The sequence below is a fragment of the Coffea eugenioides genome, chromosome 4 (assembly GCF_003713205.1).
Source record: "Coffea eugenioides isolate CCC68of chromosome 4, Ceug_1.0, whole genome shotgun sequence".
Taxonomy (NCBI): Eukaryota; Viridiplantae; Streptophyta; class Magnoliopsida; order Gentianales; family Rubiaceae; genus Coffea; species Coffea eugenioides.
In genome coordinates this window covers 985,321-1,000,054 of record NC_040038.1, presented here as the reverse complement: position 1 = coordinate 1,000,054, position 14,734 = coordinate 985,321, and the positions used below count along the sequence as shown (strand labels likewise).

The 14,734-nt window shown below is 38.4% G+C and overlaps 2 protein-coding genes across 2 annotated transcripts; both read right to left on the bottom strand.

Moving 5' to 3' along the window:
- Window positions 1-7,999: 7,999 nt before the first annotated feature.
- Window positions 8,000-11,047, bottom strand: LOC113767843 (putative disease resistance protein RGA3). The gene is made up of 2 exons (XM_027312046.1): window positions 8,198-11,047; window positions 8,000-8,095 (listed from the first exon to the last, which is right to left on the bottom strand). The coding sequence occupies exons 1-2, from the start codon at window positions 11,045-11,047 to the stop codon at window positions 8,000-8,002; spliced, it is 2,946 nt and encodes a 981-aa protein (XP_027167847.1).
- Window positions 11,048-11,994: 947 nt separating this feature from the next.
- On the bottom strand, window positions 11,995-13,524 carry LOC113767842 (exocyst complex component EXO70A1-like). The gene has a single exon (XM_027312045.1). It carries the CDS (start codon window positions 13,522-13,524, stop codon window positions 11,995-11,997), a length of 1,530 nt encoding a protein of 509 aa, XP_027167846.1.
- Window positions 13,525-14,734: the final 1,210 nt, after the last annotated feature.

The window sequence follows — 14,734 nt, the reverse complement described above, 5'->3', positions numbered from 1 at the left end:
TGCGTCCATTGCGGATGTCTTCACACTTTAAAAAAAAAAAAAAAAAAAAGGGGGAAATCCAGCCTCATACATTACTTAGTCCGTTGTGCCTCACGTCTCTTGACTTCCAGACTTGCATTACGTGTCCCAAATCAATTTCAAAGGGTAGGGTAGGATGTGTGAAAGTCAAAAATTGGAGCAAACTGCACAGCTGTGGTGTGAAATTGAGGAAGGAAATCCCTTTGATTGTAGTTTCTCACATATGAAATTATTATCCAGCAAATACTGATACATTTCAGTCGCACAATCATTTTATATTGTGACAGATGTACTATTGGAATTTTTTTTTTTTTGGGTCAAAATCGAAGGTACTATTGGTATTTGCTGAGTAGTAGTATAATACTTTCACATGTGGGAGACCAAAATCGAAGGGATGACTCCTTATTATATTATGTATATAATCGGTTTTTTTTTTTTTTTTTTTGGAGAAAACGCGAAAAAAAACTATAGGTTTTTCAATGAAAAGCATATACAAAAAAAGTGGATGAAAAGGATATAAACGGTAATTTCATGGTCGATACTTACAATCAAAGTCAAAGATATTAATTAAATGAAAAATTTTCAGTACTTGACACGAATGAATAAATCAGGTAAAGGGATATTTTTGGTTCGTTTTGTCAGAAATCAGATTAATTAATAACACGAATATGTGACCCCCAATGTGAAGATCAATCAGAGAAATCTTGTCCTATTTTCTAGCATGTATGACGAAGGAAAGAAAATCTACAATTGGAACATATATATATATATATATATATATGTGCGCGCGCGCCATAAAAAGATAATAATATCAGGCTATATGAAGAAAAGAAACGACCCTGTAAAAGTGGCAGACGGTGTGATCCAACTGGAGTTCCCATTTCCTTCTTGTCTACAGACACAAGCAATTCCGAGTTTATGGTGAAGGGGCGCATTTATTAAGTTATTGTCACGTGAAACATTTTGAACTACGGATAATTTCAGAAACTTCTCTTGAGGTATCTAACAATTTCACTTAGTTCCTCTTAAATTTTTAAAATTACACTTACTTCTCTTGAGAAAAATAAAATAATAAAAGAAAAACAAATGATAATCCTACACAATTAATCATCCGTTTCTCTCCCCGCTCCCTCATTTTCAACCAACAATCTCTCTCCCTCTGTCCTCTCTTTCTCCTTAACTATTTTGTTTTTACCTACCTGCTATAACTGCCACCCAATTGATCACCCTAACTTTATTATCTATACTCATGTCTCCTTCCTTTCTTCATCATTTTAATACTTTTTTTTTTTGTTAACTAGGGAGTATCTCAGCAATTGCCAGACTAATCTCTGTGGACCTGAAGTACCCCGCTCCCAAGGGCACCCAGGCTATAGGAAAGGCCAGACTCGAACCCGCGTCACATGACCCAGAGGGCCACCCAACAACCGGTTGAGCTGACCCCGAGGGCCATCATTTTAATATTTAAGCCTATCCTTTCTTAATATTTTCAGTTCTATAGATTTTAACAAATAGAACCCTAAATCACATATTTAGTTGAGGGATTGGATTTTGCGATCGAACAAAAAGGAGATTGAGAGGCTTACAATGATAGCAAGCAACGTATTCAGTGAAATGACTGAGTTGCGGAATTTGTTATTTCGTCTATCATCAGAAAATTTGTGTAGAATGTTACTAGCTAACTGCACGTGGCTTTTTCTTCGTCTAGCAATTATTGGTTGTGGTTCTGTTATTGAGGTAGAACTTGTCCCCTATTTCTAGGATTATTATTTTTTTGGGCTTGGGGCACAGCTCTTGCTATTGGTAATGCTAATGGTGGATTATTATGTTTTGTGATGGTGTTGAGCATTGGGTTTAATGTTTTGAGGTGTGATTGGTTGGTAATGGAATTGATTGAGTATGGGATGATGAAATTGCTCGGGTTGGGACTAGAATTTGCAATGCTTCCTTGGTAATAATCTGGTATTTTCAGAAATATAGAAGAATGTTTTTGGAAAAATTTTCATTTTTGTATCTTTTCTCAAAAGGATAGTTTAGGATATTTGAGAGAAAATCTATCTTACTGAACCTATATTGTCACATGAACAATAAAAAAATAAAGGAGGTGTGTGTAATTTTTAAAACATAAGTGGAACTCTCTACAATTATTAGAAACCTCAAGGAGGTTTGTGAAATTATCCCTTTGAATTAATCTCTCTCTGGGTTTTTTTTTTTTTTTTTTGGTTAAGGTGCTATGGTGGGCTTTAAAGTATAGCTCTATTAAGTATTATTCCCATTAATCCAAAAAATTATATAAAGAGAAACTCTCCCATCCCCATTTTTTTTTTTTTTTTTTTTGGTGGGAGAAACTCCCCTATCTAATGTACATATATGTCTAGAACTTTTTAAGTCAATAAAAAAGATATCTTTCAAAATGAAAACAAAGCATGTTAATTGTGTTACGAATTGGCTTTTTTGTGTGTACTTTTTACGTGTCGGATAGGACATATGTGGTTGTCGTTCATATGGGGTTTCCACTTTCCACTGGTTTAGTGAAGGCCGGAACAAGAATATATATATATATATATATATATATATATATATATGAGGAAATGAGAAGTTCAGTTTTAGCTTCAGAAGCTTTTATATATATATATATATATATATTTTTTGCGGCTATTCAGCTATGATATATAAATTATTAAAACAATACGAGATATCATCATCAAAAATTTATGTAGAGGCATTAGAATTACTGCATAAGAACCAAAACTGAATCTACCATCTTTTATTCTACAGCCTCCCCTCCCGCTTCGTTAATTTCCTTACCACTTGATTTTATCAGGAGCTGCTAAGGATGAATGCGCCACAGAAAGTCGACACCAAATCATTTGTTCCAGAAGGAAATATGGAAGCATGTGCGGACAAGAAGAAATAAATTGAAGGGAAGATTTATTTAAGTGTTTTGTTGTAAGTCTGGTTTATTTTTCTTTGGGGACAAGACTCCAGAGCTCTATCGCTTGAGGGGAGGCTGGACTGGAGGGGGCCAGACCAGAAGTCTTCTCAAAAAGGTATTCCATTTGATTCAAAGTCGAACGAGGAGTAAAATCCACGCCATATCGAGAAAAGCCCCATTTCATTATCATTTCCACTTATATTATTAGTGGCTCGAAGCAACAAGGAAGTGGGGTTATTATATACAATCACTTGTCACTTGTCACTTGTCACTTGTCACTTGTCAGTGGACCGGACCCTTTGGGGTTGCGAAATAGACTCCAGACTCGCATTCATCATCATGTACATATATATAGGATACATATGGGAGTTTTGCTTTGCTTTTTTTGCTAATTATTAGCATTGCATGGACCAAGCAAAAAGAAATGGTGTGATGAATTCTTTTGTATGATTGTGAAAATGACCTCCACCGGTTGCTTCCCATGCTCCACCGTTGCGAAAGATCAGCCGAACATCTCTATCTATGTACCGGCGAACAGGAAGGGAAGGAAGGCTTTTAGCAGATCGTTCACGGAAATAAATAAATGAGTCTATTGTATTTATTATGTATATTAATTATTATGTTATTGTTAAAAGCTTTTTATATTTCTTTAGTGTTTATTAGACATCATCAATAGCTTTATATTTCTTTAGTGTTTGTCTCCATAGTTGAGTACAAAAAAGGTACCCCTCCGTCCTACTTTAATAGTTCTGTTTTCCTTTTTCGTCTGTCCCAAATTGTAGTCCACTTTCCAATTGAAGAATGTAGTTGTATTTTAATTTTTCTAAAATGTCCTTATTCAATGTAAGTTGTTGTTACTATAATAAACCTACCTCATTTAATGAGAGTTGATTTTTTTTTTACCATCAATTCAAGTTTCCATAAAGTTGTACTCTATTTAATGTGAGGGGATTTTAGGAAAATAGCAATCTAAATTTACTTTTCCAATAAAGTTAATTATTTTTTCTTAAACTGTGTGAAAAAAGAAATAGAACTATCAAAATGGGACGAAGGGAGTACTATATACAACAATTTTGAAGAAGGGAAATTTCAAATTCTACGAAAAATCTGAGAGTCAGAACTAGAATTTCATTTATAATCGTCTGACTACAAATTGAGTTAGGTCTTGAAAAAAGAAAAAAGTACTTAAACTATTTAATTGTTGTATTTTTGTTTGGAGTTAAACAATTTAGAAACGAGGGATAAGTTTTAAATTTCTATTATTTTTTCTTCTCCACATCCCCAGTGCAAACTAGGCCCAAGTAGGAAATGGACTAATTAACTTCTTCTTTTTTTGTCCTAAACTCATGACCCTTCACCGTCCATCTATTCAAAGCCGCAAATAATGACGTAGGAGCAGGAGAGTGACATGACTCCCAACTGTTACGTTACGTGCGAGGTTTAGCCACTCACACTCTGCTGCTACTGTCATTGCACGTTTTCACGTGCTTTTGTTTAGGCCAAATAATAATATACTACTGTAATTGAATGAACCAACCTGTTGCCTGCCCTTCTTTCAGTTTAAGGGAGCCACTCGTCAGACTCAACCAAGACGCAGCCAGGATCAGGATGACGTAGGTACTAGGTAGTAGCCCTACTACATTCTACTTTTCCCTCCTCACTCACCGGCAAAAGCTTTCGCATCGGCATGGCTATAAAATATCAACTAGCGAGGCTTTCCATTTCCTTCACGTGTGAAACAGAGAGATCATCCTATGGGTAGCTATTGTTGCTTTTCTTTTCCCCACTTTCCCTGTAAACAATTATTATTAAATTGGGATAATTGCAGAAACCTCCCCTGAGATTTCTGATATTTGCATTGACCTCCCCTCTAGGTTTAGAAATTTCATTTACCTCCCCTGAACAGTAACAATTCGTTGCAGAAACCTCCTTGACAGCTTTTGTAGAAGTGAGATAAGAATTTTCTTCGAATTTTGCCCTTACTTGCTTGACAATTGCTTAACTAATTATCTAATTAGTTAATAATTAAACTAATTAACTATTAACTAATTATCTAATTAACTTACAAACATTGATGTTTTTATCATAAATTAAATGTTTGAAAGTAAAATACCCATAAAGAGCCGATACTTTAAATAGATAATGCGTACTGCATATAGTTTAACATGCAAATAATTTGTTAATTAGTTAGTTAGTTAATTAGTTAATTAGTTTAACATGCAAATAGTTTGTTAGTTTCGGATAGACAACAGTTTTAGTTAATTAATTAATTAGATAATTAATTAATTAGACAGAAATTAGTTAATTAGTTAATTAATTAATTAGATAATTAGGTAGTTAATTAGTTAAGCAGTTAATTAGTTAATTAGTTTAACATGCAAATAGTTTGTTAGTTTCGGATAGACAACAGCTTTAGTTGATTAGTTAATTAGTTAATTAGATAAATAGAAATTAGTTAATAGTTAATTAAATAATTAGTTAATAGTTAATTAGTTTAACTATGCAGAAATAGTTTGATTAGTTAATAACTATTAACAATTAGATAATTAGTTAATAGTTAATTAGATAATTAGTTATTAATTAATTAGATTATTAGTTATTTAGTTATTTAGTTAATTAGTTAAACTACGCAGAAATAGTTAATTTAGTGTAATTTTTATTAACAAATGTTTTGTTGGGTTTGATGAAAGTACTCATCACATTCATTTGGTAAAATTAAATCATGTCAGGGGTACTTTAGTAAATTGACCCACTTTTGCCTATTAAATTGCCTCCAACTTTTGATAGGGGAGCTCAGTGCTATTTCAAAATTGATAGGGGAGGTCCATGCTATTACTATAAAAGTCAGTGGAGGTTTCTGCAATTATCCCTATTAAATTTCATTTCATAATTAAGAGTCAAAACACGCAGTAGCAAATGCACGTAGAAAATTTGAAGAGATTAAAACATGCAAGGAAATGAATTGTGCAGCTGCGGATAAGAATGAAGGAAATGCTTTCCACGGAAGGAAGGGGCAAAGAAAGAAAGAAGAAGACTACCATTTCCCTATATTATCAAATTCAAACTTTAAAAGATGCTTCCAGGTGTCTGATGACAAATGATGGTGAAAACGCACAATAAAGAATGGGGCAGGATCACCCATCACACTGCTGCTTACACATTTCTTCAATTGGTGATTCATGATATAATATAATTACACACAGGAACAGGAGCAAGAAGACACCACCACATATGACGTGCGTGTCACACGAACGAGTTTCTCTTCATCTCATACCAAAAAGAACAACAACAAAGAAAAAAGAAGCACCTCCTACTAGTACTAGTAGCAGGTGTCATTTTATTAAATAAGCATCATACCGGAGGGAGCCAGAGGGGAAGGCTGTGTCCGCCTGTGCCTGGATCTGGATGTATCGAATCGAAAGGAAAAATTTTTTGTCTTCGATGTATGTATGTGAACATCTCGATGGCATATGCCTTTTGATGCCTTAATCATCGCTTCCATAATTCAGCTACTGGCTTCAAATAAAATACTCCTGACAAAACAAAAGAACAAATCAGACGTGGCGCCGAGACGGTCAAACATCTAAACTGTCTTCTAGCTAGCAATAAATAGGATTTGGTAAAAGCATGGGTGACCAATGATTTCAGTTTGTATGCATATGCTTTGAGTTTTTTAGGAATCATTCTATGGACTTTATACACAATATGCTTCTTTACGTATAGGTGAAGATATATATATATATATGCTCTGATGAGTTGGGATGGATTTGGAGATCCCTTGCGAAAGTGATACGTAAAACAAATATTTTTCTTCATATTATGTGGTTTTACCCTTGCATGAACGCCGTAAAATGTTAGTTTATCATTTGTTCTCCATTTTTATTTTTTCTTTTTTTAATATAAAGGAAAGCTTTTCAATAACACAACAAAATCTCAGCCAAGATGACTGAGGATGCAGTATATTCTCGAGTATGTATGTATCTTTAGGCTGCTGAATACTCGAATTAATTAGCATGTTTATTATATTATCGTTTGGTTATTAAAAAAAAAAAAACAAAACAAAACTAGCATGTTTATTAGTAGTATAAAAGTATCCCAGATTCAGTAGAAAATGCTGAGTCATGTTCGTTAAAAAAAAAAACATTTTTTTTTCAGAAAGAAACCAAAAGAAATAAAGCAAAAAAATTGAAGCGAACCCTGTAAGATGAGATGAATCATCCAACTCTCTTCCAGAAGTAAAAAAGGTAACAAAGAGAGATGGCACAGCCATCGAAAAAGACCAAAAAGTTAAAAGAGCTACGTTCCTTTTTGGCTTTGTCCGACACGAATATTACAAATTTTTAAGTTGTCGGCATTAATAATGCTTTCTGATGACCGACCGACCATTCAACCCCAATTACTTCTCCCAATTTGTTTGGAGAAGAATCTGTCATGTGGCTGTATTCTCTCACTTTTCTTCAAAATTGATTAGCTTCACTTTTACTTTCCTTATCCTCCGATGAATGAACAAAAAAAAAATTTTTTTTTTGGCGGACTTGCATATATTTATTGAGAAAAGTATTGAATTCAGTGGCTGCTCTGATTTTCTTCGGAGAGACAGTTTTAGTTAAGGGGGATGCTGACTGCCAGCAGGATCGACCTCCGTGTCTGTACTGTATACCTATTTGGGTTTCTGGTTTTATTTAAATTAAATAGATAATATGGGTCACGGAGCGGATTTATCAGGAATCCTTAAAATTTGGATGGTGCAGCCCATTGACAGCACACAAACCAAGAAATGATTCAGTTTGAAATTGAAAGAGCAACGGGTACTCCATTTGGCTTCTGTTGCATAAGGGGAATCCAGTTCGTTGGCTTCTTGTTTCCATCCTTGGGACGATATTGAAGAGTAGATTGAAGTGGCGGATTTAGATTCGGCTTCCTTCAGGCTCGAGTCTTTTCGAGTTTGTTCCCATATTTAAGTCTGCAGAAAGCAATGTGACCAAATGATGTTGTCGGAGGAGGAAATTTCACACACAATCCATTAATCAAGAAAAGAACTGTGAATCATACAACAGACACATTAGTTGTATACGAAGAAGCAAACAAGCAACCAATTATACGAAGAGGAAAAACATCCCCAGTACTGGTACTTGAGGAAGTCTGTATGAATTTGACAGCAGCAGATCAGTCATTAGCAAATACTCAAAAACTCCCATTAGAGTTACAATATACATAGCGGTTTCAACATCATGAAATTCGGACCCTAGAGATGTGGGATATCTTCGTCCAGTGCTCCCCTATTCTCTTTTGGTATTGTTGCTGCAGAAGTGGACAGTTGTGGATGTACAACTTTCGTATGGGAGTCTTCTCGAGCAGGTGATCCGGCAGCGTGTTCAGCTTGCTGCAATCTGAAAGCTTCAAATAGCGAAGATATGGCATAATACTCGGATTTCCCTCTTTAGCGCCTCTATCTTTGCAGGTCATGTCCCATTTTTCCCAACTACTCATGCCTGCAAATTTGAGCTTCTTCAACTTCGGGAATATGGCAAGTGCAGCTGTTGACGGTGCACCATTCGTCTGCATGCATCCACCCAAATCAGGTGCTCCAAAAAGTTCAGTGCCAATAATCTTCAATCCATGCATGTTCTCTAAGCAGAGATTTTCAAGGGACGCAAGCCTACCCAAAGGAGGCAAAGTGGTACAATTTGGACAATCTTGAAGTCGGAGCTTTCGCAAATTATTTAGTGATGTCATCCAAACGGGGAGGCGAGCACCACCATAGAAACTGAGATGCAATGTTTGCAAATCCGAGCACAATTGAAGAGCATCAGCAACATCTGTTCTCCCCCCAGCTTGCAGTTGAGGATTAAAATCCAAATGCAATTCCGCCAAGTGTTTCTTGTTCTTCAACTGAGCTTTCTCTGCTTGATCTGCATTTGCTACATAACCCAGACCTTCTATTCTGAGACAGCCGTGAAGCTGGTTCAGACTACTGAGATCTCCTATTGTGCAAATTGTTTCTTCACCATCAGTAACGCCAGCTAGAACAAACTTGGTCAGTGTTTGAAGAGAGGGCAGCATTCCTATCCCTTTAGGCAATGTCCTTAGACTACCTGTACGATCAATCTCAAGATGCCTCAAGTTTCTTAGTTTGCCAATCCCTTTAGGTACTTGCCTAAGATGGTCGCATGCAACAAGCTTCAAGGTTTGCAAGTTATATAAATCACAAACTGTTTCAGGCAATTCCCAAAATGGATTATGGGATAAGTTGAGATACCTCAGATTTGTCAATTTATCTATCTCCTCTGAGAGTTCACACAACCTGTTACGACTCAAATCCAAAGCCTTGAGATGCACCAAGCCGTCAAAGAAATCAGGTGAGATTCTGTCAACCTCACTAACAATTGGTGGGGAGTCATAAAATGATTGAACCCAAAACGTGTGTAGTTTTCCTACATTGCCTATGGACAAGGGGAAATGGACGTCTTCTGAACGTATCAATGTCAAATGACGGGCCTTATCACAGGATGAATTGATCCGGTGAACCAATCTGCCATCAACCTCCATGACATAGGATTCATTTTTTCTGAGATACCGTGCTAAATCAAGAACCATGTCATGCATCTTCAACCTAGTAGCATTATCCCGACCCTTATCCTTATCCTTTTTCATTTGGAAGAAGGACCTCATCACTAAAGTGTTTAAGTACTCCCTACCAGTTGCTTCCATTTCCCCAGTTCCATTCGCACTAAGATAACCTTGCGCCATCCACAGCTTGATTATATTGTCAGCCTCTATCTCGTAATCCTGTGGAAAGATGGCACAATACGAGAAACACCTTTTCACTGGTAAAGGCAAATCATAATAGCTCAACAGCAGAGGAGGAAAAATACCTTTTTTTGCTTCCAAGTCCCACATATCACTCTCCAGAACATTCTTCCAATCTTGAAGTGAAGTTTTGAAGCGCATTAAACTCCCTATAGTTTTTGCAGCTAGAGGTAAGCCCTTGCACTTGCTAGCTATTCTCATACCAATATCTTTCAGTTCTTGAATGTCTTTCTGGCTTCTTTCAGATAAAGCTAATTGACTGAAGAGAGACCAGCAATCCTCCTCAGTCAATTCCCCCAAACGCAGCAGGTAGCTACTTTCCATCATCTGAGCAACCCTCTCATTCCTCGTAGTGACTAAAACTTTACTACCAGGGGCACCACTGCTAAGGGAGCTTATCAGGGGTTCTAACCTTTCATAATCCTCGGTCCATACGTCATCCAGCACAAGAAGGAATTTCTGTCCCTTAATGCGGTCTCTCAGACGACCCAATACAGTTTCCAGTTCGAATAAGTTTGGTGCACTCCCTTCAAGCGATTCAACGATTGCTTTAGCAACTCTCAGATCATCGAAAGGTTCAGAAACACAAACCCACGACATGGTAGGGAAATGAGCTTTCACCTGTTCAGAACGGTAGACTAATTGGGCAAGGGTCGTCTTTCCAATGCCGCCCATACCCACAATAGAAATGGTGTGGAGGGGCCTCATTCCACGACTACCCTGCATAAGCAATTGGTCCACAAGAGTAGCCTCGTCTCCATCTCGACCTCGGACTTTAGCCACATCAACAAAAGAGGTGGTTTTAGCTCTCACGGGCCCTTCATACCCGGTGACAGTCGTGAAATTATACCTATCCTTTTCTCCGGCAATTAGATCCAGATTTCTATTGATAACCTGAATCTTAAGGGCTATGTCACGACGTTTAGCAACCCGGCTAAAGCAAAGGCAAGGTGAGGAAATGAAAAAGCACACCTTTTTGTGAGGGGTTGCAGAATCTTCGAGTTCCTGAGTTTCTGTCTTCAGAAGTGCCGTGTTCCACTCGTTCAATACATCATCCATGTCGTATACGACTTCTTGGAGCCTCTGCAGCCATTGTTCCACGGAGTTGTCCTTGACTTGTTTCTTCTCAGCATCCACCATCACGGCTTCGATGGAACGGAGGGTAGTTTTAAGGTTCTCGATATCTTTGTCCACACCCACCACGAGTTTCAATTCTTGGCGGACTTGGGTCTCCAGGATGGAACCCAGCTGGGTTAAGACCGCGGATAGAATTGGATCAGACATGGCGGTCAAACTATGTTTGTATAATCGGCTATAGATATCAACGAGGCAAGAAACTGCAAGCTAGGAATTATTAGGAAACTATCAAATGCGAACTCTCTTAAATTAGGTTTATTTGGTTTAAAATGATTGATCATGAAACTGGAAGGAGGAGAAGAAGAAGAACTAATCTAGGACTAAGTACAGTAGTACTTAGTACTTAACAGGTGGACTGGAAAGGGGTGAGCCCGGCCCGGTCCGGTCCAGCGGAATCTCTCTCTGCAATTTCAGTGGAAACTAACTTGGGGTAAAAACTGAAAAGCTTTTGGTCAAAGTCAATGCTCAAAAGTCACGCGTTTTGTTTGTGATGGTCCTGACTGCTGATGGGTGCCTAGAAGGCCAAAAGACTTTTCTGAGTTGGGTCTGGTCTTTGCGAGATATTAAGGCACTTTGGGTTCAATGCGTAAAAGTTACTACGAATTCGAAGAAGATTTAATTGACGGTGTTCTCCTCCCCAGCCAAAGCTTCTCTTGCTGGAATTAAACTAAGCGGGAAGAGTTTAACCAACGTGTTCATCAAAATGGGATGAATTGCGGTGACGGAGGGAGCAGTAACCGTTTTACTTAGGCTATGAGGTGGAGATGGAACACTAATAAAAGTACGGAACTAGTGTATATTCTTCCAATTCCAACAGTTGAAGCATCTGAGAAAGGAGACAACAAAAGCTGATAAGCTGACCAAAAGCTTTATAGAAACTACTAATACATAACAAGAACAAGATCATAAGCAGCAGCATTTGGCATGAGTGAATGACAAAAATAATACTAGGCCTCCAAGCATCTAAGATTATAATCTCATTCGTTCAACTAAACTAATGCTGCAGCATCTAAGATTATGATTTCATTCTGTATCTTTCTTGAAGTGCAACGACCGGGTAAGAATACAATCCTCTATGTACACTTCTGGGAGCATTACTCCAGAGGAAGAAGAGGGCAGGTGAACAACTCCAAGACCCTGTCCTCCAGTTCCTCAACAGAGTAAAGGATACACCTCTCTGAAGAACCCTCTCCGCTCATAATGTGGCTCCCGAAGTTTCTGAGATAGCTCTCATAGGTCGGGATTAGTCTATTCCGTATGGACCGTTGAAGCCCCTCCCGTAGGCCAAGGTCTGGTACAGTCCACATTGTTTGGGCGAAATGGATTTCTGCAAACAGCTTATTGAATTTCTTGAGTCTGTCTTTCGGAACATTTTTTGACACCCAGGAAATGCAACCCCAGCTCACAACACGCAATCCCTGGCTTCTTAAACAATACATGACCTGATCCCAACTAGCTTTTAGGTACCCATACATTGCCTCCCGCACAATTTCTGTCAGCTTGTTTAGATAACACCCTGCCATCTGTCTCAGAACTCTGGACTTCCTAATTCCTTGGACAATGTAGTGAATATTATTCATCACAAACAAATTGGACAGCGAGGGATCTCGATAGGATTTGGACTTGCGCTCCAAGTTATTCAGCAGGACGATAATGGTCCACAACAAATGCGCTGCCAAAGGTGTTTGCCTTTCCAGTTCTGCAACCTCCAATTTGGAACTCAGTCCATCCCCTGAACTGACTGAAGGCTTTGAGAGTATTAGTTCCATTAGAGATTCCTGAAAATCTGTAAGGCCGATGATATAATCCATCACGTACTTTGTCAACCTGTGAATTGCCCCATCTGGAGCCGGACACTCGTCGAGATCGCCGAGAATCGCAGCCTCAAAATCTACGAGAGTGAGTCTAACCACTTCACCCAGCCTGGAAAGTATAACGTCAGCGCGTGCTTGAATGCTCCTAATCTCTTCTTCCGAGGCTCCAAAGGAAGCCTTAACATCCGAGATGAGATGAGAGAAACTCGTATGTAAGAGTAACATCTTTCGCAACCTTTCCGGTGATCGACGACAGGAGCATAGAGCTTCCGGGAAGTCAAGTAACCGAGCTACGGGGTCTTTAACTATCTCAATGAAACACGAGCGTGCGGTACTGGCGTTTCCTAGACCTTGAAAAACATACATTGAGAGTCGCTTCTCACATGCAAGGATATCCCTAAGGCTACAACGTGCTCCTCGAATCCAGCGCATGATCTTTACCTCCAGAACTTCCCACTCCAACTTCTGGGTATAAGCAGTTCCCATTTGTAAGTTCTGATCCCAGAGGTTTTGAAAGCGTAATTTGATGAAACACTTCCTTTCACTCACGTATTCAGCCACGAACTGTCCGAGACACCCTTCTGAGTCCATCTTCTCTGCTTTAGACCTGACATCATGAAGCTCTGTCGCATTCAGACTAAGGTCACTCATTGATTCCCCAGCCAGTAGTGCTGCCAAGAGATCGGTTTCGGCCTGTGGCTGGAAATCATTACTTCGTGACTCAAAATTCTCCTCCAATATCCCTGACGTACCTAAAGTAAACGAACTCGTCTCGGTGCTGGTTCTTGGCTCCGGCGTATTAATGGCCATACTAAATTAAAAATCAGCTGGAACTGGAAGTGCTGGTGATCAGTCCTCCAGTTTCATAACTTAATGGAATTTAACAACCGAATCTTGATGAATAATTAGTAATCTAGAGGCTTCAGTTGTCTGAGTGGGAAATATATCTATTGAGCATTTAGACGCTGAGAGATCATGACTCTGGAAGTGGCCAGGAAAGGTGAAGTCAAGATAGACATGCGTGCGAGCGCGCGTGATTCAAAGTCACTGTCGCGGTTACAATCGCGGCCATGCCGTACATCGATTGCGATTTCAGTAAGGCGAAATTTTAAAATATTTAATATTTTAAAAATTATTAAAAATAATATAATAATTAAAAAATAATAAAAATAATAAAAATTCGAATTAACTCAAAATGACTTGATATGATTGACCGTTTCAACTCTTTCCTGATATTTTGGAGAGTCAAATATCGCGAAATCTTAGGTTGTGTTTGGATTGCATTTTTCGTCATTTTTCATGGAAAAATTACTGTAGCGATTTGATATATGTGAGAGAAAAAGGTGATAAGGAAGTGTGATAACGAAAAACGATAATATTTTCCGATGAAAACAAACAATCCAAACAAGGTCTTATCGTTTCGATATCGTATCGAGAGCGCCGAGACTGAGACGGTGACGACTTGGCCAAATCCTTTGAACCAGGGTGCGGAGTTGACTAGCTTGGCGTCTAATGATAATCATCAGAAGAAGCAGCAGCTAAGACCAGGATATTCTATGGTGGAGGATCAAGCTGCTGGAGTCAAGCGGAACGTGTAACGCATAGCCAGTGACTAAAGTCCAGGCTGGCCCTGGGCAAGGATCACATCACATGTCCGGTTAGCAACCGGAACAAAGTTTAAAATATTCTGATGCGACCCACTGCTAAGGCGAACGAACGAACGAAAGTACACCAAGTAGGTGTCTGATTTCTGTGGAGTCGTGTAGCCTCACGCACCAATTGGCCGGACGTAGATTTTTTTGTGAGTCCCTTACATTACTCTTAATTGAATCGTTTTGTCGCTGACTTTCTGAGTATTTCTAAGTTAATTGGATGTGTGAGTTTCTATCTCTTGACAGAAAAAGTGTAGCCTTGCCTAACTTTGTTTTTATTTGCGTTTGAGAAATTTTTTTTTTTAATGTGAGGCAAGTACAAGATTCATAAGACAAGTCCATAACTCAAAAATTCAGAACTCAATTTT

Excerpts from the sequence above, each read along its gene's own strand:
- LOC113767843 (XM_027312046.1), bottom strand. The coding sequence starts at position 11,047 with ATGTCTGATCCAATTCTATCCGCGGTCTTAACCCAGCTGGGTTCCATC. Across the intron at positions 8,096-8,197 it reads AGATATCCCACATCTCTAGG|ACTTCCTCAAGTACCAGTAC; the intron begins GTCCGAATTTCA and ends AAATTCATACAG.
- LOC113767842 (XM_027312045.1), bottom strand. The coding sequence starts at position 13,524 with ATGGCCATTAATACGCCGGAGCCAAGAACCAGCACCGAGACGAGTTCG.